The 27,345-nt window shown below is 40.8% G+C and overlaps 1 protein-coding gene across 4 annotated transcripts in view; it reads left to right on the top strand.

The window, feature by feature from the left end:
- Positions 1 to 2,174: 2,174 nt before the first annotated feature.
- Positions 2,175 to 27,345, top strand: part of sez6b (seizure related 6 homolog b) — a 422,519-nt gene continuing 397,348 nt past the window's right edge. For all 4 annotated transcript variants that reach the window (XM_088079418.1, XM_088079416.1, XM_088079417.1 and 1 more), the window contains exon 1: positions 2,175 to 2,584. In XM_088079418.1, the coding sequence (XP_087935544.1) occupies positions 2,512 to 2,584 (73 nt within the window). In that variant the 5' untranslated portion in view covers positions 2,175 to 2,511. The remainder of the gene's footprint in view (positions 2,585 to 27,345) is intronic.

Raw genomic sequence — 27,345 nt, forward strand, 5'->3', positions numbered from 1 at the left:
TAAAATTTAATGTTGGATTGTTATATTAGACTGCAGGGTTTGTCCTTGTTGGACCCAATACATTGTATAATATAAAACTGAAAGGAAGCTTTATGGATGAGTACTATTACTTTAGACACTTTAAATGTATCTGGGTGATATTTTCTGAACTTTTACTTGAATACAGGGCTTTTACTTGTATTTTTACAGTGTGGTATCACTATACTTTTACTTACGTCAAGCATGTAGAATTTCTGGCCTGGGTGCCAATCTTGGCCCAACGACCAATTTTTAAAAGGCCCGCAGCTTGTTGTTCAAAATATACTATATGTGGCCCATCACACCTTATTTTTTAACCTTTCAACTCACGATGGCAGAACTGACATAAAGTTTTTAGACACGCCCCAAATCAGAACTACACAGGTGGAACCAACTAGTTTTTATCAATAGACAGTAAACAAGCAAACAAACAGTAATAGACATTTCCTGTTAGGTAGAAAATATAGACATGGCAAAGTGTGCATGTGTATCCCGATTTACTCTCAACTGGCTATTGATTGTATATATTTTTTAGATATTTTTTATTTATATATTTAATAGTGTTTATTCAAAAAAATTGTCGCAGTGGTTCATTTTGAGTTGTGTTTAAACCTAAAGACTTACTCTACCATTCCAATATATCACATTACTTACAGTATTGCAATATATTGCAATATATTGAATTGTAACCATTGTATTGTGATATCTTGTATTCCCAGAGCCCTACGGAGAAGAAGTGTGAAGGTTTTTTTTTTTTTTTTCCTTTGTAGCATTATCTCATCTGGCCCCCATTTAAAAAAAGTTTGGACACCCTTGACTTAAAACTTTAAAATACTGTTACCACCACAATTGAAATGCCTGGCATTCAAAGATTGCATAAATATTAAGAGGAAAAATCAAATTGTGCTTAATGTTTGATTAATGATTAATAAATGTAAAAAACTCAAAATTATGTGAAAAAAAATATAATAAGAACATCCCCCAAAAATCAAAAATATTCAAAAAAGAAGAAATTTATTCAAAGAAGTCAAAATTTTAAAAAAGCAACAAAAAACCCACCCCAAGATCATAAGCAAAGTTGAAAATGCCACCCCCCAAAACTCAAAATCATTAAAAAAAAAAAAAAAAAACAAAAAGAAAAGAAAGGACTGGAACGTTAATCAAAATAATTGGCAGTTAATCAATTCTCTAATCAATTGACTGATTGATTAATCAACTAATTGTTGTTGATATACTTTGGTAATTTAATTGATAACAATATTATAAACTCTTAATGTTCTTATGCAGAAATCTTGATTTGTAAAGTAAGTAAAGTATTTAGATAAATGTAGTGATCTAAGAAGTACAATTTTCCCTTTGAAACACTGTCAAATCTATCTGTAAAAATCTAGGAAACTGATGGCGTTGAAAAATGTAATAAAATATAACTACTAGTCTAAATGTTTGTTAATTTTATATGTATTTGTTAAGTTTATTAAAATGTAGTGTCCTTAATTGTGTTAAGTTAAGGCAACTTAAAAAAATACATATTTATACGTTTTTTTCTTCAGTAAACCAAATATACTGAGCTGTATTCTGGAAACTAGTGTATCATATTTATATTTTCTTAAACATGTCAACAAAACAGAACTGTAAGATCTCTTAACTTCATCTTTGGCAAAATCCTCTTTGTGATGATCAAGTTCATTCAGACTAACTTGGTTTACTGACCTTGCAACCTCTTAGGTACAAGGTAACAAGGTAATTTCAACTAAAATTTTTAACTTGCAACATCTTCACAAAATTAAGTAAATACACCTCAATTTTGAGTAAGCATACCAGTTACATATAATATAAACATAAATAAAATTAAAAGATACACTGACTGTTCTTTTTCAAGGCAATTGGTTTCCAGGATTGTTTAAAGTAAGATCATCTTTTCAGATTTTACCGCGAATGTAGTGGAGTAAAAGTATAAAGTAGCATGAAAAGACAACACTCAAAGTACCTCATTTACACTTTAAGTACCGTACTTGAGTAGATATTCTTAGTTACATTTGACCACTGCTTAAAATAGACCAATTGTGATGTTTTTAGATGGGCATGTCCCAAACTTTGAGCTGTATTTGCTTCTGTGTGTTCCCTTGGCCAACGCTAGGAGCTTTCCGTGGTGCTGAATGACGGCGGCGTCGGCGCTGCCCTGAAGAGGAGGCTCCCAGCACACAGAGCACACAGCACACAGAGAGCAGGGCGGGCTAGCACCGGCAGCAGCAGTCTACAGTCCATAGTTACTGGAGTCACTACAGTCAGGAGTGTGTAGGTGCGGTGGTGGATTGAAATTAAAAAGCCATCGTCTTTGTCAAGGAGTAAATCCAGACAGCAAAGCCGGGTTGAAGTCACCGAGAGGAGCGCTTCGTGTTCGGCGGAGCTCCCAGTCTTTCAGTTAGCCACAGGAAAAGTGTTGATCCCAAGGACGTTCAAAAGCTCGAGCAGCGCAAAACGGAGAAAAACGTGATGAACGCGATCAGAGATTATTTTCCTCTCCTGCTTGTTTTTGTGGCGACGGTGACGAACACGGGTGCAAAAGGTAAGAATTTACCCCAAAAATATTTATTCCCCGTTTTCTTTTCTTTTTTTTTTTTTTAATTCTGGAGTGTTCAGGGGAGCCTTTCAGCCCTCGACCTTTCAGCCCCTTTTGCTGTGGATTTGTGTCTCTTCGCCCGGGAAGCTATCCCGTTTCCCCCATTTCTTTTGTCAGTGTGTTCTCCATGTGCTCACTGATATTCCTCACAAAACATACTCCGTAATTTGACCAGCACACAAACGCTAATAGAGATGTGCTATTTTCTTACATTCCGGTCGGATAATATATGCTCAGCGTAGATATTATACCTACCCTCCAAGCCTTTTAAAGTTATCAGTCAGAACACATTTTATAAAAAATAATTTGCTGTCTAATAACAATTACAACTTCTCATGTGATTGCTCTTTAGTTTGGTTGTCCCTGCCTCAAGTTTTCAATTTTCAAGAAAAGAAAAAAACAAAACAACTCAAGTAGGCAAAGAGGCTGATAAAAATGTCATTTTCCAGGCTTCGGAAAAAAAAAGTCGAAGTGCTCCAAATGAATGCAGCCTATCTCCTGGTGCTCCTGTCACAATAGTGGAATGGCTGATAGTGTTTTTTGCAGCCGCCCTGCATTATTCATATCCCCTGACAAAACACAGAAAGGCTACAAAACATGGGTGATGTTAGAAAGGTGTCTCCCTGGATAGTTGTAGCAATTTGAACAATTACTCAATCTTTTCTACTCCCTTGCACATCAAATGAAGTCCCAGAGATCGCTATCAAATCAGTTCTCACACTGCGTAGTCTGTGCATCAAAAATTATGATCCAAATTTCATACAAACTCCTCTTTGTATTGGACTGATGACAGCAAATAAACTTGTGAAGGGGAGAAGTTGTCTGAAGACAAACTTCTGCGCTGTCAGGCATCTTATAATTGGATGTGTTTGTGTAGACACAGCTGACGCAAGGAAGTTTAACAATTCCTTTAATACAAACTGCAAAATAGAACACAAAAAATGAGCACTGTATACGATTAGTATGTTGTCTATAATCGGGCTGAGATGTGGCAAAAGTGAGTTACTAGCAGGATCAATCAATAAATAAACAAAGATCTGCTTTTTAAAGTCACCTCCTGATTGCTTTTACAAGGACATTTTTTCCTGTTACAAGTCAAGTATAAATGTAAAAACACTATCAGTGAGACAGAAAGATGAGAAAAACTCTTTTGTTCTTTATTTAATTGTTGTATTTAATTTGTAAACAGTAACAGTAAAATCACATGATCGAAAGGACCAGGGGGTGGAAAACTCAGTGCAACTTTGTCACTTAGACACTCACAGTAAAGGATTTATAAGCTGTAACTTGTAATGATTTTTAGGGGTGTCATGATACAATAACTGTGATATTTAAAAATGAAATATCATTAATAATACACATGATACTACCTCTTAAATCAATTTGGTATTTTTCTATTCTCACTTTTTCTCCCTCCCCAACACCATCTGCGTGCCTTTTCACTATTCATAAAGTGTAATTGCTCTTTTTGTACATTTTTGTACAGTTATAGTTACAGACTCTCTTCATCTTCCTACTTTTGAATTTGGTGTGTAATTGCTTTGCATGAAAAAGACAAAAAAAAACGTTCAAGAAGAATTCGATTAATAGCATTATTATTATAATTATTTCAAATATTTCTGTCGATATTGTAATGATATTGTCATTGTGAACTCTTTTGGCCATGATCATCGTGTTGTGAAAACTTGAGTTCTAAGCTATTAATAAGAACATTTTTTGGGTTGTCAGCTTGTGAAAAGCCTCTGTGGTCAGTGAGACAATAATAGTCCAGCCATTAATAACAGCTGTTTAGCGCGCAGCAAAAGCCATTAAGTCATGTGTGAGTATATAGTGTAACCCAGTTATTAATGAAGGCTTGTTACAATAATGGAGCGGGTCTGCAGCAGGAAGAGTCGGGCTGTTGATACAGCCTTTCTCCAGGAGGTCAGAGGTGAAACTGTTCATCGGGGGAGTCTCCCTAATGAGCTGAAGGGCCAGAGCGAGACGGTGGAAGTCAATTAAAAAAAATGTGATATTTCTCACATTCTACATTTCTCACAATACTTACAAGCTTTTGATTTGTGCACACAAAACTTAACATTACTCATAACCAGGAGCAGAACTTACCTCTGTCAACACTAAGGCTGGGATGCACCAACAAGGATTAATTTAATCTAAGATAAGCACTAATCAAAGTTTCTTAAAAATAGGTTCAAAATGAGTAAATCCAGATTAAAAATTAAGCGGAGCTCTGTTGCCCCAATAAAAATTAATCTCTCTGGTCACATGGAATTTAGAAAAATAAATACATAAATAAATACTTGAATAAATACACACATAGTTAAGCATCTGTCAGCACCCACTAAGTGTGAAAGATAGGTGGGGGGGGGTCATTTACTGTTTAAATGACTGCCTTTCCATTACAATAAATGTTATATTGTTGCTAGAGAGGCTCAAATATTTCCTTCTTTGAGGAAAAACTCCTTGGCGAAATTAATGGAACAATATTGTGAAATCATAGAAGATTAAAACAAATTAAAAAAAAACAAAAAAAAACTGACAGCATTTGGAGTTGGAGTACCAGTGGTACAGCTGCACTTCTTTATCATTATCATAAAAGTCAGTGGGTTGATTCTGTCTCTCAACCTTTAAGGAACTTGATTATTTTGCTCAAATTATCTAAAAAAAAAGCAGCCATTATAAAAGTTAAACCTTCTGAGCAGCATTATAAAAGTTAAACCTTCTGAGCTGTAGCTTTAATGTTAACTCTGGATCACAGTTTAACTAAGAGATTAAATTTAATTCTGTTGCACCAAAACTTTAGAGTAAAGACTAAACTGAGATTTAAAGAGAGGTTCAAATGTAAGCTTTCATAATTTAAAGCTATTTTTAAAGTCCAGTACAACAGAATTTGAACTTAAACCAGGATTTAATCAGGTTTAAAAGTCACTTCTTGTTTGTGCAATCCAGCCTATAAAGCGGAATAATGTTGTTTTCCCCAATTTCTGTCACATTGTTTTAATTCCTTTTTGAAGACATGATTCTTATACTGAGTGAAAACCCTGTTTTGAACCTGTTTTTATAGCTTCACTGGTTCAACCAGCTGAAATATTCTTTCAGCTTTGTTGATAATTTTTTTTTACATTTTTCCCACATACTTCAGCCTGACATGTTGGTATCACTGGACACACTGGGACTTTAAAGAGAATGTAAATATACATTTGTGAATTTCAGCAGTGCCTGTCTGCATAACGTTTAACAGTCTACCTACTAGTGGGTGAGCCACAATTCGGTTGTAGAGATTAACCCTTTAAAACCAGAACAAATTGGCTTGATTTCTTTCAAAAACACTGGGAGGAAGCAATGAACAACAAAAAAATGAAAGAAATAATAAGAAATAATGAAGAAATTAGTAAAAACTACAAGTACATTACTCGGAAATGAGCAAAAAAGAAAAAAAAGTTATAAAAAAAGCAGAAAAAATGCCTTCAAAATTTTAATTATTTTGTAGCTATTGTAATTATAAATATAATTTTTCTTTTTCCTTGCTTTTTTTCTAGACATTTTTTCCTAGATTTTTCTAAACAATTTTCTTAGTCTAGACATTTCTTGCAGTTTGTGGGACATTTCTTCCCAAGTTGCTCATTGCCTTTTTTCCCATGTTTTTTTTTTTTTTTTTTTTTTTAAATACAAAAATTGGCACAGGGTTGAAAGAATTTAGTCTTACCCAGCTGCGGCCCATGCATGTCCCTGCTTTCACATAACCCTCATATACATATTCTAAAGCATCTAGTGGATCCCAATTTTCGGTTTTGGCGCATGTACAGTTGGTTTTCTCACTGTTGAGTCTTCCATCCATTATCATCACTTTTGGGATGAATCAGCTTTATGAGATGCTATTCTTGCTCTAATAGACAAGCATCACCGGAGGCAAGAGATACTTCACATTATCAATGGCCATTCCCCTTGCCCCCTGATTAGCCTGTAATCAGTGGTGCCAGGACCCTGCAGCCTCTTCCTCTAGGGGCTGTGTCTCGCTATGATACTGATTCAAAGCTCCTCACTGTCACTGATGCACAGAACAACGTGGTCCCTGAGAGCTTCACTCAATACCGAGCATGAAACTATTAGAGGTTCTTAGAATAGCAGAGGTTAGAGAGACTACCCTTTTCTGGATTGCAGCTGACTTCAGGGGTGATGCTCTGTAGCTGACCTCTGACCTTTTTAGAAGGCTAGACAGTTGTTACTTAGGGATCTTTAGCATAAATCTGTGTTTTTGAAATGCACATTGTATAAAGGAAATCTTCTGGTGCAGGTTCTATCCTATTTCTAACAAATCACAAATATATGACCATCTTTCAGACCTGTTTCCCCTTTTAAATGTCTTTGTTTTTCTGCTCTCCAGGCAGCCAGTTGTTTCCCTTCATGTCCGTATTATGTGAAAATCAATTTGTCCATACCGGAACCCTCATAGTGATCTTTATGTCGGCTCTGTTAATACAGCACAAGCCTTTTAATAAATCTGCATGTGCAGTGTAGCTCCTTTCACAACAACACAGACACAGATTGTTCTCTTGCACCAAAGGTGCATAAAGTCCTTTCAAAAACGCTCTGACAATCCACTTCGGACTTACATGTTAACAAACAAAGTCCAACCTAACAAAACAACCTCCACAAAGAACAATAGTTCTGCTACAAAAATATTGGTAAACAATTAAGTAATTCTGTAATATTCACATGTATTCACGCATTCATGTGCTTTTTATCATTTGACATTAACTTAATAACAACAAACTTACATTAGCTCTATTAATTCCATGCATTTATGAATAAATTAAGAATTTATGCATTTTTATGTTGAACATTTTAAACAACATTTACATGCAGCTGCAGAACAGCACCTCAACAGACAGAAAGGCAGACATGATGCTCAATGTGATACCAGAGCTCAAAGTTACGTTCTCTGTGTGTTGTATTGTATACTTTGAAACATATGCAGTGAACTGAATTGTGATGAATACCTTAGTGGAAGGTGGGAAAATATAGTTTGGAAAATGTTATGCAGTTAGGTAAAGTTAACATGATTTGTTAGCTGAGCATAGCCACATGAACACGCCCGTGGAAAAGAAATGTGTGTATTGAATCCCCGTTCTTTCAAATACACATGCACACAGCAGAGTACACATGACAATACAATTATATTTTGCCCAAAGACACGCAAACAAGCTCCAGTATGTGCCCTTAATTGTGCCGTGTGTCAAGATGTTTTTAGTAATTAACCCTCTCAACCTGGTTGGAGAGCTTTGCATTAAATATGCACACCTCATTTCAGGGGGCGTGAATCAATCAAACTACAAAACCTGTATTGTACCTATATTGTGGGAATTAATACAACTTGCTTTTTTCTAGTTATTGTGGTATATCTGATGTTTATTAGGATACATTTGCACACTTTTGATTAGAAGTCAAAGTGGAGAAAAAAACTGTTTTTATAACTAATGATGCTGCCTCTTAATCATTATGTTTAGTTATTTTCTTCAGTCTCCAGTGTTACAGTGCAGACAGGACTGAAGCTAAATCATTTCCACTGTTAAGATTCACCTAAATTTAAACTGTAACAACTAAATGACTAAATAACTAACTAAATAAGTGACTGCACTTTCTGTTTAAATCATCAAAATAATTGTAATCATTGAGGCCTATTGTTAAATTTGATGAAAAATAAGTATATATATATATATATATATATATATATATATATATATATATATATATATATATATATATATATATATATATAACACAGGAGTGATACAGTCTATCACTCTGCCATATATCAGTCTATATATGGCAGATATAAAATATAGCACTGACATGCATATTATGAATGGTTGGATGGAATGATGCAATTTAACGTGACTCCTTTACAAGGTTTGAGACTGATGTGTTGCACAGAGTGTATTGCTAATTTTCAACTCTTGTCACTAGTTGGGCTTTTACATGTAGAAGTATTAAGTGTGATTAAAATTTTGAGTTTCAAACATCATTACACCAAAATGCACTGAACATGGAAGGCACAATAACACACATACAATGCTCACAGTACATATACCACAATACATGCATTAGAACATATACCACAGTACACATACTGCAATACACATACCATAATATACATACTGCAGTGCATATACCACAATGCACATAATACAGTACATATACCACAGTACATACATCACAACATACCACAATACACATGTAACACCATACAAATGCGAAAATATACATAAAACAGTTCACTAACACTCCTTGTATTTTTTCAGCACAGTTATCTGAGAGTGTTTACAACTCTGGTTTGCTTTTAGCCAGCACTTGACCTTTGTTGTGAATGATGGTAATTGATTTTTTTGGAATCCATCTTTTAAACAAGTGTTTTTATTAGAATTTTATACTTCACATATTACTGCAGATACAAAGACAGAAAACAAGTAAGGTACAACTCAGAACATTCATGGCAAGGTATCATCTTAATAAAACTACTAAGACAGGACATCACATTGAGCACTGTTTTTTTGTTTTTTTTGGGGGGTTTTTTGTCTAAAATAATCACGGAATATAAATGCTACCTATATAATTATTGATGGTCCAGAAGAAGAAAAAAACGGAAAGAAAAAAAGAGAGAAACAGCAAATAAAAATATTTACAATTATGATGTCATCACTGCATTAAGATAAGTAGATTCCTGCAGCCCACCCAGAATTTTCATAAACTGCCCCCATAAGTTAACAAAGGTGGAGTATTTACCCTCAATTATAAATGTGAGTTTTTCAAGAGCAATAGAGTGTGACAGACTGCTAGCCAAGCTTGTGAGCTTGGTCTGGTAGGAGATTTCCAGGATTTGGCTATGGTGTGTATTACTTGTAGTAAACAGTAGATCTTTTTTTTTAATGTGCCTTGCTTAGTTTACAGTTTACAGGAAGAATACCAAAAATATATAGTTTGAGGCATACAATTAACCCCACACCTGTGACATGTGACAGGATATCCAATATGTCTTTCCAAAAAGCCTTAATATTTGGGCAATCCCAAATGCAGTGAAACAGTGTGCCCTTTATTCGCATTTACCACATATGTCCTGGGTATCAGAGTTGAATTTATTTAGCAGGGTTCAAGTTACATATGTCCTCATTATCCATTTATGCTGGAGTAATTTGAAATGGGTTTTTATAGGTTATGTTTGGGCTTTTTAAACAGATTGTCTGCCAGTCCTCAACTGAAATTTCACTGTTTAAGTCCTCATACCATGCAAGTCTTTCAATTTCTGAGGAGGTCTGTGAGCTATCCATGATAGTTCTGTAGAAGCGTGAAATCAGGCCCCTATTAGAGTGGTGTTTAACTACTATTTCTTCCACAGATGTGAGAGTAGGTAAGGATAAGGACTTTTGTTTTGTAGATATGAATCTTCTAATCTGCAGATATTTAAAAAAAATCTTTTGGCTGGATTTCATAATTTTGTCTCAAATCTTCAAAATACATGAGGATGTCATTATTGAATATATCAGCTACTTTGCATAGGCCTTTATCAGCCTAGATTTTGAAGCCTGTATCACTCTTACCAGGTATGAAGTCACTGTGAGAGTAAATTGGGATAGTGGTGGTGTCTCACCTCTGTGTTTATGAACCTCATACCATACTTGTATTGTATTTTTGACAAAGGGGTTCTGTGTAAGTTTCATTAGTTCTTTGAGTTTTGCTGGATACAAATATGAAGTAAGAGGTAGAGGAGATGTATAATATCTTTCAATGCTTATCCAGGACATTGGCGTCTCTTTTGAGAACCAGCACGAAGCAGTAGAAAGTTGGGCTGACCAATAATACCACTGAAGGTTTGGAAGTTTCAGCCCTCTTCTTTTAAAGAGGTGATTTAACAGAGATAGGCGAAGTCTAGCTTGTCTGTTGTTCCAAATGAAATTACAAAATTTATTTTTCAAAAAAATGAGCAGGGGGACCAAGAGGAATAGACTAAAAAAGGTACAGACATTTCAGAGGAACATTTATTTTGAGAATATTGATTCAACCTATTATAGGAATTGGAAGTGTCGACCATCTATTAATTGATTCTGACACAAATTTGACTACTGGACCATAATTGGCTGTTACTTAGTTATCAATTTTAGGAGTGATTCTTATATCTAGGAAAGTAAAGCTATCTGAGACTATTTTGAACGGTGTTTTAAGAGGTGGATTTAATCTCTCTGAATGTTAAAGGACAAGGATAGCAGATTTTGATTCATCAATTTTGTAGTCAGAGAAACTACTAAATTTGTGAATGATATCAAACAGATTATGTATTTACTGATCCAGTTTTGACAGGAAAACAATATCATCTGCAAATAATCTAATTTTATTCTCTATACTGTAATGCCAGTGACTTTTTGATTGCTCTTAATAGCAATTGCCAGAGGTTCCACTGCATGAACAGAAGTGGTGAGAGGGGGCAGCCTTGGTGCATGCCCCTGCCAAAGTTGAAGGGTTTGGATAACAAATTATTTATTGACACCGATGCCACTGTGTTATTGCATAATATACTAATCCAATTAGAGAAATAGCTGCTGAAACAGAAACGAGTGAGTACTTCATGGAGATAACGATGTTCCACCCTGTCAAATGCTTTTGCTGTATCCAGGGACAGTACTGCTGAATGTGGGTCTTCAGCTTTTGTATGAATAATATTTAGAACCCTTTGGACACAATGAAAAGCTCGATGTCAGTTGACAAACCCATTGTGATCAGGGTTGGAAAGGAGAGGTAGATACTTTTTGAGCCTGCATGCAAGGACTTAAGCAATTATCTTTGCATCGGAGTTTATAAGTTAAATTGGTCTATATGACTCACATTTTTTTGATGATTTCCCAGGTTTTAGTATTACAATTATAAGAGCTGTCACGATCCCTGCCTTCTCCTCCCTCCAGTATTTTTCCACTCACTCTCCCTCTGCTCACTCTACCTGCTGGCCACACCCACCTACTCTGCCTGCTCTGCTCTCTCACCTCACAGCTGCAGCTCATCAGTAATCAACCCAGGATATAAGCCTCCACCACACACACACTCATCGCCAGATTGTTCTTCAGCTGTTATGCCAGACTTTCCAGCTATCCTGCCTGATCTTCCAAAGTTTAATTCTGCCTGTCCCCTCACCTGCTCTCTTCGCCTGATCCCCGGAAAACCTACCTGCCTTCTGTCCCAGACCACGTGTTCTGATTCAGCGTTCCTGATCTGCTCCGCTGGTAAAGACTTCTCCGCCTGGCTCCGACGATTCTGCTGTTTAATCCCCACTGGTACCGCTGCCTTCTCGGACTGCTCCTCTGGTTTCAAACCTCCGCTTGTCCCGACCACTCCTCCGCCATCTCTCGACAGTACCTCCACACGTGCTGTCAAGCCGGACTACGGGTTTCTCCTCACCCACGCCGAGTGCAGTAAGCTTCGCCTCTTCGCATCGCTTGCCCTCCATAGACTTTTGTTTGGGGTTCCGACCAAGAACGAACTTTGTGCTGAACTGCTTCTCCTTGCTGCGTGTTTGCTTTGTGTTGGGTTTAATAAACGCCATTACCAACTACCCAGTTTACCGTACTGCATCTGGGTCCACAGCACCGTTACAGTACAATCTGGCCAAACATGGACCCAGCAGATAACGCCGCTCTCCATTCCCGCTTCGCGTTGAGGGGATGTTACAGCAGCATGAAGCTCAGCTCACCTCAACGCAGCTGAAGCTCGCCAATCGGGCTTCGGGCGCTGGAACAAGCGCTAACTCTGTTAGCCACCCAAGTGCAGCAGATGGCTTCCTCACTGACCCAGCACGCCTGGGCCGCCACCGGCCCCCGCCTCACCTGCTCCACCACAGATGCCAACGCCTAGTCCGGTATCCGAACCCCGGGTGGGGGTTCCGGAACGATACGCCGGGGATCCTGAGGGCTGTAATCCATTTTTGACTTAACTGTTCAATCCTGTTTGCCCTGCAGCCCCAAACCTTCGCCACAGAGGGAGCCAGAGTCGCCTTCACCATAAACCACCTCACCGGCAGGTGCACGCTTTGTGGGGACAGCGGAGTGGGAGAGAGGCACGCCTGCTTGCGCCTCCTTCCAGACCTTCAAGGAGGAGCTACGAAAGGTTTCGGACCTGCTCCAGCAGGACCTGACGCCACTGGGGGTCTCCTGAGCCAAAGACAGGGGAACCGGACGGTAGCCGACTTCGCCATAGACTTCAGAACCCGGGCCCGGCTGAGCGATTGGAACATGGCAGCTCAGTGTGACGCCTTCCTCAATGGGCTGGCCCTCAGACATTAAAGACGAAGTTGGTCTCTTGCTCGACCTCCCCAGTTCTTTGGATGGGCTCATTGAACTGACTACAAGATTGGACAGACGAATTCAGGCCAGAAGGAGAGAGCAACGGTTGGAGGGGACTGATCTTCGGACCTCCGTCCGTCGGACTGGGCCGCCTGCTACTCCTGGTTCTCATTCCGATGCCACCCGGGAGCGGAGCCAATGCAGGTGGTCGCACTGGTCTGCCCCCGAGGAACTAGAGAGACGGGCAAGCCGAGGTAATCTTTGCCTCTACTGTGGCCAGGCCGGCCATTTTGTATCACGGTGTCCAGCAAAGGGAGGGCTCAGCGGTAGACGGGGGCATCCTGCTGAGCCAATCACTGAACTCTGTCCCCAATCAAAGACCGCTGTTTCATGTCCAGCTTCTGTTGGCAGAGGGGTCCCACACCCTCGCCACCTTTATAGACTCTGGAGCCGATGTTAATCTCATCGATGAGGAACTCTCGCCCGCAGCTGGAGATCGAAGGATCCTCTGCCCTGTCCCATTCCGCCAGCGACAGACGGTCACCTCCTGGGAAGAGTCACGCACCAGACCACGCCCATCTCCATGCTCCTGTCGGGTACACACCTCGAGACCATCAGCTTTTTGTGTTGAGATCTCCTAACCTCCCCTGATCCTTGGTTACCCCTGGCTGCGCCGTCATAATCCCCACATTGACTGGTCCACGGGGTCCATTTTGGGTTGGAGCCCCTCCTGTCACCAGATCTGCCTCCAGCAGACTGTCAAGCCCTTGTCACCTGCCAGTTCCTGCTCTACACCAGATCTCCAAGGTACCATCTGAATATCATGACTTCCGGAGGTGTTCAACAAGACGAGGCCTAATGCCGCCACTGCCTCCGCATCGGCCCCACGACTGCGCCATTGACCTCCTTCCCGGCTCTGTTCCGCCTAAGGGGCGCCTTTACTCCTGTCGGCACCTGAGAGGAGGCGATGGACATGTACAGTGGGGACGCCTTTTGGCATCCGCATCATTCGTCCCTCCTCGTCTCCCGCCGGCGCGGGGTTCTTCTTCGTTGGTAAAAAGGATGGTTCCCTGAGGCCCTGCATTGATTATCGGGGTCTTAATGACATCACCATTAAGAACCGCTACCCCCTGCCTCTCCTGGCTTCAGCCTTTGAACTGCTCCAAGGGTCCACCATCTATACCAAACTGGATCTTCATAGCGCCTACCACCTGGTTCGGATCCGGAGGGGGACGAATGGAAGACGGCTTTCAACACTACAGGACACCACGAATACTTGGTGATGCCTTTCGGGCTAACAAATGCCCCAGCCGTGTTCCAGGCCCTCATCAATGACGCGTGCTCAGAGACTTGCTTTAACAAATACGTGTTCGTATCTGGATGATATATTGATCTTCTCCGCTTTCAAGCAAGAGCACGTACACCACGCCCAGACTGTCCTGCAACGCCTGCTAAAGAACTCTCTCTTCGTCAAGGCAGAGAAATGCGAGTTCCATGCCTCCTCTGTATCCTTCCTGGGCTACGCCATCGGCCATAATCATATGGAGATGGACCCCGCCAAGGTTTCAGCGGTTACCTCATGGCCTGTTCCTGACTCCCGCAAGCAGCTGCACGCTCCTGGGCTTCGCTTAATTTCTACAGGCGATTCATCCGGGTTACAGTGCGGTGGCGGCACCTCTCACGCTCTCATCTCCTGTAAGATCCCCTTCCGTTGGTCACCGGCAGCTGAGGAGGCGTTCCAACTCCTCAAACGACGCTTCAGTTCGGCTCCCATCCTCCTGATCCCGGACCCTGAAAGACAATTCGTGGTGGAGGTGGATGCCTCCGATGTTGGGGGTGGGGCTGTCTCTCAACGCCTCCGCTGAGGACCAGAAACTTCATCCCTGTGCCTTCTTCTCGACGCCTGCTCTCCAGCAGAGAGAAACTATGATATCGGCAACCGCGAACTGTTGGCGGTTAAATTGGCATGCTTGGAGGAATGGAGGCACTGGTTAGAAGGAACCAAGACCCCTTCCTCGCCTGGACAGATCATAAAACCTTGAGTACATCCGCCAGCCAAGAGACTCAATCTCCCGTCAAGCCCGGGTGGGGCTCTGTTTTTTGCAAGATTCACATTCACCCTGTCGTACCGACCTGGTTCCCGCAACATCAAACCTGACGCTCTGTCCCGTCAGTTTCTGGTTGGGGAGGAGGACTCCTCCAACCAGGACAGTATAGTTCCTGCCTCTCGCCTCCTGGCCGCCTCTACCTGGGAGATTGAGGAACGGGTTAAGGCAGCGGTGGAGGATCAGCCGGGCCCCAGCTCATGCCCTCCGAACCGGCTCTTCGCTCCTCAAGGACTAAGATCCGAGGTCCTACAGTGGGCCCACAGTTCCCGTCTCTCCTGTCATCCAGGAATCGCCGGACCAAGGAGGTGGTGCAACGGCGGTTTTGGTGGGCCACCATGGACCGAAGACATCGCTGGCTTTGTCAACGCCTGCCCGGGTCTGCAGCCAAAACAAGACTCCACGGGGCTCCTGCCGGATATCTTCAGCCACTACCAGTACCTCATCGCCCCTGGTCCCACATCTCCTTGACTTTGTAACTGTCTGCCACTGTCAGGAGGCAACACCACAATCCTGACAGTGGTAGATCGGTTCAGTAAGATGGCTCACTTAGTGCCACTGCCCAAACTCCCGTCTGCCAAAGAGACTGCTGAGTTGCTCCTGGAGCATGTGTTCCGACTCCATGGCCTTCCTTCTGATGTGGTCTCGGACCGGGGTCCGCAGTTCACCTCATCATTTTGGAGGGAATTCTGCCGTCTCCTGGGTGCTTCCACCAGCCTGTCCTCCGGGTACCATCCTCAGTCCAACGGACAGACAGAGAGGAAGAACCAGCAGATGGAGACGGTACTTCGATGTATGGCTTCTAAACACCCCTGCCTCCTGGTCCTCACAACTGTTGTGGGTGGAATACGCACAACACTCTCACCAGCTCAGCTACTGGCCTGTCCCCATTTCAGTGTGCTTATGGGTTTCAACCCCCTGTTCCCGGACCAAGAGAAAGAGACTGCCTATCCTTCAGTTGAAGCCTTCATCCGCCGCTGTCGCCGGACTTGGACCCAAGCCAGGTCCGCACTGCTGGGGTCCGCCGAAGATACGCTGCAGCTGCTAACGTCAGCTGCTCCCGAGCCCCCGCTACCAGGTGGGGCAGAAGGTATGGCTGTCGACTCCGGACCTTCTGCGGGAGGACTCCAAGAAATTGGCCCCCAAGTTCGTCGGACTGCTCCCCCATCGACAAGGTGATCAACCCGGTGGCGGTCCGGCCACACTGCCCTGAACCATGCGGGTCCATCCCACCTTTCACGCCTCACGACTCAAGCCATTCCGAGAGAGAGCCCTCTGCAACCTCCGTCCCGACCTCCTCCTCCTCCCCGCATCATAGATGGGACCCCGGCCTATACGGTGCATCGCCTGCTGTGCTCTCGCCGCCGTGGGAGGGGCCTTCAGTACCTCGTTGATTGGGAGGGGTACGGTCCGAGGAGCGGTCCTGGGTCCCGCCAGATCCTGGATGGCGACCTCGTATGGCGGAGTTCCATCGGGCGGCATCCCGACCAACCCTCCGGACCCGCCTCGGCACGTGGGGATCCGGTTCTGCTTCCCGCCCTGTTTCCTGTGTCCACGCTCGCCTGGGATGACGACGTGGGTTCTGCCTCGAGTCCGGTGGTGCCTCTCGACGACGGGGAGGTGTCTGGGGTCTCCGAGGTTCTGACCCTCCTCAGACTGCCCGCCCGCCTCACAGTGGTTACGTCTGTGGGACGCCGTGAGTCAGTCCCTTGGGGGGTTCTGTCACCGATCCCTGCCTTCTCCTCCTCCAGTATTTTTCCACTCACTCTCCCTCTGCTCACTCTACCTGCTGGCCACACCCACCTACTCTGCCTGCTCTGCTCTCTCACCTCACAGCTGCAGCTCATCAGTAATCAACCCAGGATATAAGCCTCCACCACACACACACTCATCGCCAGATTGTTCTTCAGCGTTATGCCAGACTTTCCAGCGTTATCCTGCCTGATCTTCCAAAGTCGGACCTCCTGCCTGTCCCCGACCTGCTCTCTTCGCCTGATCCCCGGAAAACCTACCTGCCTTCTGTCCCAGACCACGTGTTCTGATTCTGCTCCTGATCTGCTCACTGGTAAAGACTTCTCCGCCTGGTCTCCGGACGATTCTGCTGTTTAATCCCCACTGGTACCGCTGCATTCTCGGATTCTCCTCCTGGCTTCTCAAACCTCCCGCCTGTCCTCGACCACCTCCGCCATCTCCTCGACAGTACCTCCACACGTGCTGTCAAGCCGGACTACAGGGTTTCTCCTCACCCACGCCGAGTGCAGTAAGCTTCGCCTCTTCGCATCGCTTGCCCTCCATAGACTTTGTTTGGGGTTCCAATCAAGAACGAACTTTGTGCTGAACTGCTTCTCCTTGCTGCGTGTTTGATTTGTGTTGGGTTTAATAAACGTCATTACCAACTACTCCAGTTTACCGGTGTACTGCATCTGGGTCCACACAGCACCCGTTACAAGAGCGTTATGCAGGGATAGAGGTAAATCACCCTTTTGAAGGCTTTCTGCCAGCATATCATGTAATGGAGATCGTAACTTATTTTTAAAAAGCCTATTTATTTTGGGGGGATTTGAGGTTATAACTCAATTTGCAGATATTTTCTCCATGATTGATTTCTTATTTTGTTTATATATGCCAAGCTAATAGTTTCCCTGCCCTCTCTCCCTGATCATAGCAGGCCTGCTTCAGTCTCATTAATCCTGCTAAGGCTTTATTGGTAGCCTTGTTTCAGTTTAACAAATTCCTAAGGCCTCTAACATTCCAAGACATTAGCTCAAGGTCGAAATTTCTGCTCATGTACAAAACAACATGGTATCTAAATAATGCCCTGTTTATCTTGCCTTAGCTTTGAGAACAAGTACCTTACAACTTAAGTAACTAAGTAAGCTCACATACTTTGTTTTGCTAGTGAGCGAGAAGATGTTATCTTCAGCTTTGCTAATGCGTGTCTCAGCTGAGGTTAGCCTCTCAGAAAAAAACACAAATTGCTTGTTTTATTTCTTGGTTAGATGAGACATCTTCTTGAAGTTGAGTCGAGAAATCAGCTCTCAGTGACTGTATGGCTACTAAAATGTTAGCCCCCTCATCTTGGCAGCGAGCACTAGCTTCCTCTGTCTCCTCTTCAGCTAGCGAGGCCCAGTCATTGTTAGCGTCTTCATCCCCTCCAGCTGTTCCTGCTGTCTTCATTCTATTTTTATATTTGTTTGGCATTTTTAAACCAAACCAAATGTGCAGCAAGCAATCTTAAAGCAGAAGAAGTAAGTTGAGTAACCACATAGCGAAATGGAAGTGCAAATTAGGGCCCAGTAGGTCGGAGCTCAAATTCCTGTCGCTACTCAGATAGACACTATAAGCGAAAGTCTTTTGGAATCAATTTGATTTCACTTGGTTATGAGTATTTTACAATAACCATTCATGCTGCTCTCCAGTGTTACCGTCGTGTCTTTGAATATATCTGTAAAGATGCTCTGGAGCTGTTAGATTGAAAGCTACTTTCAGGAAACAACTTAATGAAGCTGTCAAAGCTGAGAAGGTTGTATCATTCTAATATGCAACTAATAACACCGGATGGATGGACTTTTTGATGGACTCTTTTTGTCCATTATTTTGAGTGCCTGGTTATGTAGTGGGTGTATGACTGTCGATGGTGATGCTTGATGCTATCATTCCTGCAACACTCTTGTCTGTCCGTTTACATACATGTTTGCCATGTGTTGAAAACCTGTGGATGCACAGGGATATTCCAATTTCACATTTCAACAGCCCTTTATTGACATATTTTTAGTAAAACTGTCCTATGTGTATGTCTGTATTGATTTGTAAATACAAAAAAATATTTAGTTCACAGTAATTTACTGAAAATTTCCCAGAACTTTCATCCATTTATCACATTTTAAATTATGACTAATAAATCTACATGGTACCTTACACATCACTTTGCCTTCATCAGCAGATGCCTTAATGGGGATGTTTCTCTTGTTATTACATGACCTATGTGTGACATTTGATCACCTTTGATAAATATTGTGCTTGGATATTCTTGACATAAAGACATGGCATGCATAGTTAAGCCTTTGAAACCTGAACAAATTGGCTTGATTTCTTTTAAAATATTGGAAGGCAACAATGAGCAATAAAAGGAGAACCCAAAAATTACCAAGAAATTAGTAAAAAGTAGAAGAAGAGTTTATTTTTTAACAAAATGTTTATTTAAAGTTGAATAATACATTATTTTCTCAGAAAATTGATTTTTTAATCAAAATGTTAAAGTTGAATAATACATTATTATTTTATCAGAAAATAGAAAGAGAGAGAGTTTTAGAAAAATAAAATTTTATAAGAATTCTGCAACATAATTTTAAATATGTACTGATCACCATTTTAAATAATGACTTTCCCTAACTTTGTTATTTCTTTCCTGGAAATCTTTCCCTAGCTTTTTTAAAATAATTTTCTAAATCTACTAGTTTCCTAGAATGTTTCTTACCAAACTCTTCAGTGCTTTTTCCCTATAGGGACAAACCAAATTCCTAAGGGAGTTTCAAATACTTGTGAAAGGTATCTGAAAGCAACACAAGAAAAGTGATGTTACTCTGGGTTTCATAGAGTTAAGACGAGTAGATTGACTAGACTATATAGTGACTCAAGTCAAAAAGTGAAAATGTAGTTAAACAGCCTAGGGTTCGCTCAACTGAGTGGAGGACTTTTGGCTGGATTACACTTGCTCAGAAGTCTCATCAATTAGGCAATTCCAGCTGCTGGAGGATGTGTGGCTCCCAGGAAGCTGACCACCACCATTTGTTTAGGGCCTGCCCTAAAGTAAATGCTTTTTGGATTTATACAGAATTAGTGGCTATATTTGGGATAACAGTCACATTTAGTGGGATGAGCTCCTGTTTGGCATTTTACTTTCAACATCTACAAAAATAAAAACAAAATACTTACTTTGAATATTACGTTTAGCTGCTAGAAAAGCACTTACATGGAAATGGATTCAGCCAGATGCCATATCAGTAGAGAACTGGTAAGATATCATTCATGAATTTTTTGTAATGGAAAGAATTACTTTTTTACTTTAAGTGGACTTCAGGAATCTGAAATTTGAAGAAATTTGGAAGAAGTGGAAAATGTATATTTCCCTTAAATACCCTTCTTTTGTTCGAATATGATTCATCCCTCTGTTTTCACTTTTATTAATTTATCACCCCATGTTCTATTTTTTTATTTTGTTTTTATGTTGTTGCCTTAAAAGTGTTAAAAGATGGAAAAATGGTTTACTCTGTAAAATTACCTAATTGAAGTTGACTGTATAATAGCTTGTGTGAAGAGAAACCAAATAAACAAAATGTCAAAAAAAAAAAGCCTAGGGTTCACAGGGGTTTAACACAAGTGCTCTCTGTGAGCACAATATCATAGACACTAGTGACTATTAATACTTAAAACCTAAAATTTAGAAAAACTCAGGGCACCAATGGAAAACAGGCCCTCAGTAATGATACAGGACTTGAATTAACGTTCTTAATATTTCAACTTTGTGATTTAGTGGTACATATTCCAAAATTTTGAAAACAAATTTGCATTTCGTTAATTTATCCAAAACCACAAACCAATTAATACACAGTCATCTGGGCATCTGAGGCCCTGTGGGATCTGGAACCTTGGAGCAGTTGCTAATTTTGCCAGGTTGGTTATCAAGCCAGGGTGGTTATCAAACATGTAAAATAACTGGTTTGGAATTTAACTGACAGTGTTAATTTGTGGTTAATATATATCGATATTATTGAAGAACTGCCCTAGTACTTAACCCTTATACAGGTAATACTGCAGAGCCTGTAAGAATCGTAAATGGAGGATGGAAGTGTCTCTAGAGTGCAGCCCATCACTGTGCACATAATCTGTAGTGTAGTGTAATGTTGCCATTTCAGCTTCTCCTTAACGTTTTACTCTCGCTGCTCCACTTTGAGCTGATTGCCGCTCTGTTATTCATCAGCTGCTCTCTGTCTCTGAGAGCAGCAATGAAGCCTCACTGTCAGTCATGGTAGACCTGGAATAGGAGCTGGTTTGATGATGTCCCTGAGGTTTTGGGGTCATTCATTCTGTCCCTTCTCCTTCAGATTACTGCCCAGATAAATATGTTGGCCCTTGCTGACCCAGAGCAAGCGATGCCTCTGGAGTCCCACCCCCGGGGCCTCTGCCTGTCATCATTGTCAGAGCTCTGCTGGGAGAGCTGCCTCAAACTAATGGCTGCTGCAAGGCTGACTGGGCTAAAGGGGCTTTATTTTAGGCCAGCAACAGCAACAAATCAGTACACACATGGGCGCATGCACACACGCGCACACACACACACACACACCACAGCATTCAGATTCAAAAGAAAGGGGCTGCTCGGTGCTGTTGGCAAGAATAAGGAATGTAATTTTAAAGAATTCAAACAGACACATTGATTTGTGTGTGTTTGCTTCTCTTTTACCATAGTTAACATAGTGCCAAAGCCTTTCAAACTCCAAATTATGATGTGATCATTTCTCTTCGAGAGCCAGCAGTGTGCTCTTTAGTGTATGGTTTTATAAAGTGTAGGAGTGTAAGTGCAGCCTTTGTGTCAAGACTCCAATTCCAGTTTATTAGTTTACTGAAGTAATTCAACATCAATGTGTAAAGAGGATAGTTTTGGAGTTGTTGAAAGCATGGCTGGATAAACCAACTTTGGGGGTAGGGGCAAAAATAAACTGTAGGCCCCTATTGACCCCCTTTTTTTGTTAATCTGCACACGGCATTATGTATAGTTAGTCCTTTGTTGCAACTTGAATAAGTACAGTTACTTTTATTCATATTAGGGCTGTCAGCGTTACTGCGTTAATTGCAAATGTGTTTTTTTTTTATTATTATTATTTTTATTGCGAGTTTTAAAACTAAAGTGATGATACTGTAGTAGATACTGTATGACGCAAAGTTAGGTAACATTTTGGCAATGGAAAAACAGCATGGCCTTTTCACAGGGTCCCTTGACCTCTGACCTTAAGATATCTGAATGAAAATGGGTTCTCTGGGTGCCGATGAGTCTCCTCTTTACAGATGCACCCACTTTCTGCTAGTCTCATGCAGTTTTTGCTGTCATTTGTTTCCTAATCGAGACAATCTGGTAAGAATTGCTTTACCTTGTCAATATGGACTTCAAAACTGTTGCAAAATAGTGGACTTGAAAACGTGATTTTTAAAAAATGCAATTAATCGCAATTAACTTATGAAATTCTGTGATTAATCGAAATTAAAAATACAATTTTTTGACAGCCCTAATTCAAAAGCATCTTGTGAGAAAAATCACCTCAGTCTGTTATGATATAGTATTATGAAACAAATTTGCTATCAATTAAATTCCTGCAAATCAAATTCCAACAAACTAAAATCTTTATAGGTAAACTGTAGTCTTCAGGGCCATGTTTAACTTTGGTGGAGCGGTCTAGCAGCCTCCCTCTAGGCTATACACATCCTTCATTTTTTTGTTAAATTGTATTGTGTCCTAGTGATTCATTTTAAAAAGTGTGACTAAAAGGCTTCCTTACATGTTTGATCAGCCACCAGAGAGGATTTTAAATTTATTAAATTATTTACAGTTTATTTTTTTATTTATCAACTGAATGGTTCAATTACAGATTTATACATTTCTATCTTCCTACATGCAAGGCTGGACCATGTGAAACAGGCAACTGCCCAGGGGCACCCAACACTCAAAGGCCCTATTGGCTCCAAACTATTGGAGTGGCAAGTAGTCTAGTTTGCTTGGTGAGAAGCACTAAAGCACAATAAAACGCAAATCATTCATAATTTAAATCATTTTCATATTTTACATATACTCCACTTTTTTCAGCATAACTTACTTGGTAACTGAGGACACCACATAAAAGTAGTCTGTCTCTGCAGTGGAAGGCAAAAAATACTTTTGAAATTAGTGCTATATGAGCAGAGAAACCTCTGTAGAAAACCTACAACTACCACAATGCAGCGTGCCACTATAGCAACAGTGTTTAACAGTGGCAGCAGGAAATCTTGTGGTACAGTTAAATGGAAGGCTCTTGATCAACTCTATACTCTCTGTGTCCTCTGCGGTAGCATGGTTGGCTGGCAATACAAAAATACTGAAGTGCAGCCTGTAGTTCGGGCAACAGCCATGTAGAGCCAAATAGTGTAATTTATGTCATTTGGTGATGTTTCCTTTGAGGGGGAGGAGGGATATCTCGTTTTGATACTGAACCCCAAATTGCTCCTGATGCTGTGCCATCAGAGTGTGAGTGCGTATGAATGGTTACTGAGTAGCAGGTGGCACCATGTACAGTAGCCTCAGCCACCAGTGTGTGAATGTGTGTGTGAATAAGTGAATGTGACATGTAGTGTGAAAGTGCTTGGAGTGGTCAAAAAACTAGAAAAGCACTATACAAGTGCAGTCTATTTACCATTTACCACAGAAAGCTGGTTGAAAATCAGTTCCCTTTAACTCTCTCCACACTGCCAAGAATGGGATTCTCATGGTGAAATACAAAATTATTTTTTACTAATACAGTATGTTGTGTATAAATATTAAATTGTAAAGATGGTTACTGTAAGTATATAACAGAAGCCTTGGAAAACACCATGAGTAAATTGCATAATTGTTAAAAGTCGCCAGTGTATTCATACACATCACATTCATCAGTATCATACCAGTAAAGATGTATAGCATGTAGAAGTTTGTTTATCTGTCTCTGAGTGAAAAATCAACATGTGACACTATAACCCCGCTTTCAAAGAGAAAGTGAACTAATTGGGAAACAAACCTCTGTTGTATCTCAGATAGATGATGACTGGCTAATATCACATACTAAGGTAAAGGACAGTATTGACACATCAGTATATCAGATGCAGCCTGTGTGTGCTTGTTAAAATGATGAGCAGGGTAAGGGGTAAGCTTCTGCACTTTGATTTTGTCACTCACCCTGTGCTGGTATTGATCAGCCATGGAATCTGAACGGACTTCATCAATTAGATGCTCTTCCTGGGGCCTGTCAGTGAGACCAATACATTATTTCTCCTGGCTTTGTTACAGTTGATTCAGCCCAGGAGTCAACATAAGGCACTGGAACAGCACGCTGTTTGATAGAGCTGCTGTACTATATGGACAATAACACATTATTTACATTATTTAGTATTTAATCCCAATTTGATGTAGTCCAAGTGCAGACTCTGCGGTGTAGCATTTACTCCAAGTGCAAACTCCAACTGTAGACTCTTGTTCAGTCTTTACTAAAGTCAGTGTTTAGGCTTCAAATTTGTCTTGACTCTTGCACTAGGCAGGTTTCCATTACAGATTTGCACAAAACTAATATCTTATTTTCAAAATGTCAATAAAAAACACAATTGCGAGATGACTGCGTTTCTATTGAGTGATGTTCTGTGGCTTATCCTCTGGCGATAACACTCCAAGAAGCGTGGTGATGGATGTTCAAAACTCTAGCAGGTTTATTTCCATTCTCACAAGCCCCTTATATGTGGAAGCAGCCACATATGAGGGATTTCTGTGAGGTGCTAGTCAAAGATTTCACAGAGGAAATGTGGATTCAAAACTTCTGTTGATCTGCTCAAACTCTGAAGTGTTACGCCATGCAATAACAGCTCTTGTAGAGCCTGCTGCATCATGCCAGATGGAGCCAGTTCCTACTGACAAGCACGTATCCATAGCATCATGTGACCTAGAAAAGCCAAAAAAGTGTTTCCATTGCAGTTTTGCTAAATAAAGCTTTTTCAATTTGCCTGAAATACCTCCTCATGCAAGTATAAAAAAGTTTTTTACGACAAAGTTTTTTCATAATTGATGTGTTTCCATTAGGCATATTTTAGATTTGCAATTTCAATTTGCGCAATTTGAGGGTTAATGGAAACCTGCCTAGTTAGACATTTGAGATGTTGTTACACGAGATTCAGTTTAGGGACGTCGTAGTGGGGGACAAAGTGGGACTGACTACCCAGGGCCCCAGTGGGGAGGGGGGCCCTTAATGGGCCCGAAATAAAATGATAGATTTTTTATTTTCTTTTTTTTTCTCCCAAAATATAACTGCAATAAGCTAACTAAAATTGTCTGAATAAATAAACAAATATTCAGAATTCCTTTCTGGAAAAAATGTGTCTCTCTCAGAGGCCCCTATCACCCCTACTAAATGTGCAAAATTGTTTAGTCCGCCCTGTGCCAAGTGGATTGATCTGTCAGCAGACAGTCAAGCGTGAGAGTGAGTGATGTTGCAAGTTGAAGCACCATGTCTCCCACCCCCCAAAAAAACAAAGTCAGGGTATCAAAAAAGGAATGAAATAAAAGAGAAACAAAGGAAGCAAGCTGAGGGAAAAAAAACTTTTAACAACTTTCTTTCAAAAGAAAGGTGGGCACAGCTTACACAGTTTAAGAATGGTTTAAGCTAATACCAGCAATTTAAAATTATGGCAAACAGCCAGCGGGAGTCTAGCTTGGATTGTATTTGCATTTTAGATAAAAGTTTATTAAATTAATAAATTACTCAGCATCATAGGTACAATCTCATATGACATTATATTTATAAATATTACCTTGCGGTAAAGTCAGTCAACTTTTGAGTGATATTTAGCTAAGTTCCCAGTGCTTAACATGTTTAATATCAAGGGATTCATTACAATCTCTACATTCATATGATATAACCGACTTTACACTAGCTTTAAAAGCCTGCTAATGCCCTACAAAAATGGTTTACTTAATTTCAAATAAGATTATTTCCATTAGTGTTAAAGAAGTAAAGTAAGAACTGAGGGAATAATTCCAATTTTAGGGTCATAAGCATCAAGTGTGGCTGAATCTGACTGAAAGTTAACTGTAGTTTTCGGAGTTTTTTTCACTTTGAGGGGTTAGATTATACCAAATAACCCCTTGTTATTCAACAAGTCACTTGGCTTCAAATAAACTTGTTTAAAGAGGTGGGCAGTCTGAAGGGCAATATCGTGCAGGGTAGGCATGTAAAAAGCATCCTGAATGAAACACTTGCAGTTACAGTTTAGAAATTGTAAAAGTAATATTTATATGTTGCTTAGATTGGAGGCAGTTAACCAAGATAGCTTTAAGCATATATTTTTGTATAATCCAAATAAACCAGTATCATAGCAACAACAATTTTATGTTACATCCACAATATTGGCTTGCATAACATAACATTATGAACCACATGATCTTCAGTTTCAGACACAGAAAGTTAAGCAGTGGCAGGCCCCTCAATATCTGCTCATGTTTGTGAGGATGTGAGACAAGGTGAACTCATATTGTGGCAACTACAAGTTATTTCCTAGCAATCATTTGTAGCAGTCATTTGTAGTAGTTTCAACTGAAAGGAACTTAGAAACAGGAACAACAATTATCCTGCTTCTATTGTATGTTAGGCCAACAGTAGGACAAGACTAATATTCATCCTGTTTGCTTTCTTGCTTGTAGAGGGGTCAGTCATAGCGGATAGGGGAACAGGACGTGTTAGAGGATGGTTGAAGTGAAGAGTATGAGGGTAGTGAGAATGATGTAGAGAGGACAGAAGAAGGTGAAGAAAGTGAGGGCAGTTCATTTGAGCATTTGCCAGTGTGGTTATAACAATTGTGCAGGGTTGGCTTGGGCTGTGGTGATAGGGCCCCATGAGATATGTTTCCATGGGGCCCAGAATTCCTGGCGACACCCCTGCCTTAACAGCTATGGCTGCTTTATGACCTCTATGGGCTCCTGAGGTTTCATCTCAAAGGGCCCCAACATGTATCAATTCAGATTGCTACATGTATTTTGTGATCCTCTTCTATGAATTGTTCTCTACGTTTTTAATTATCCCTGCCAGACTGTTTGTGTGTGTGTGTGTGTGTGTGTGTGTGTGTGTCGCCACAGACTGTCAATAGTGCTCTGTCGTCCCGCTGTGAGTTAGTTTTCTTCCGTCCTTCATATCATACAGGGAATTGTGTTTTAGTTGTTAAAAATACATTTATCCTCATAATTACAATGTAGCCTGTGCATTTTAGCAGGATAACTTAAAAATAGGCATGGTCTGAAATTAATTTCTGGGACTTTTTGGAAATGATCTGTGCTGCATTTGCTGAAATAAAAAAAAAAAAAATGTCTAAAGTGTTTGTGATCTGCTTAAGGAGGGCATGGCTTCATGGAATAGTTTTTTTTTTTTTTTTTAATCTTTTCACATCACAACTAACACCCAAATGTGTACAATACTGATGCTGATGATGATGGCTGGACTGTTATTTGTACACTTTAATAGAT

The sequence above is a fragment of the Plectropomus leopardus genome, chromosome 6, assembly GCF_026936395.1.
Source record: "Plectropomus leopardus strain MGB_pleo_1.0 chromosome 6, ASM2693639v1, whole genome shotgun sequence".
NCBI classification, from domain to species: Eukaryota; Metazoa; Chordata; class Actinopteri; order Perciformes; family Serranidae; genus Plectropomus; species Plectropomus leopardus.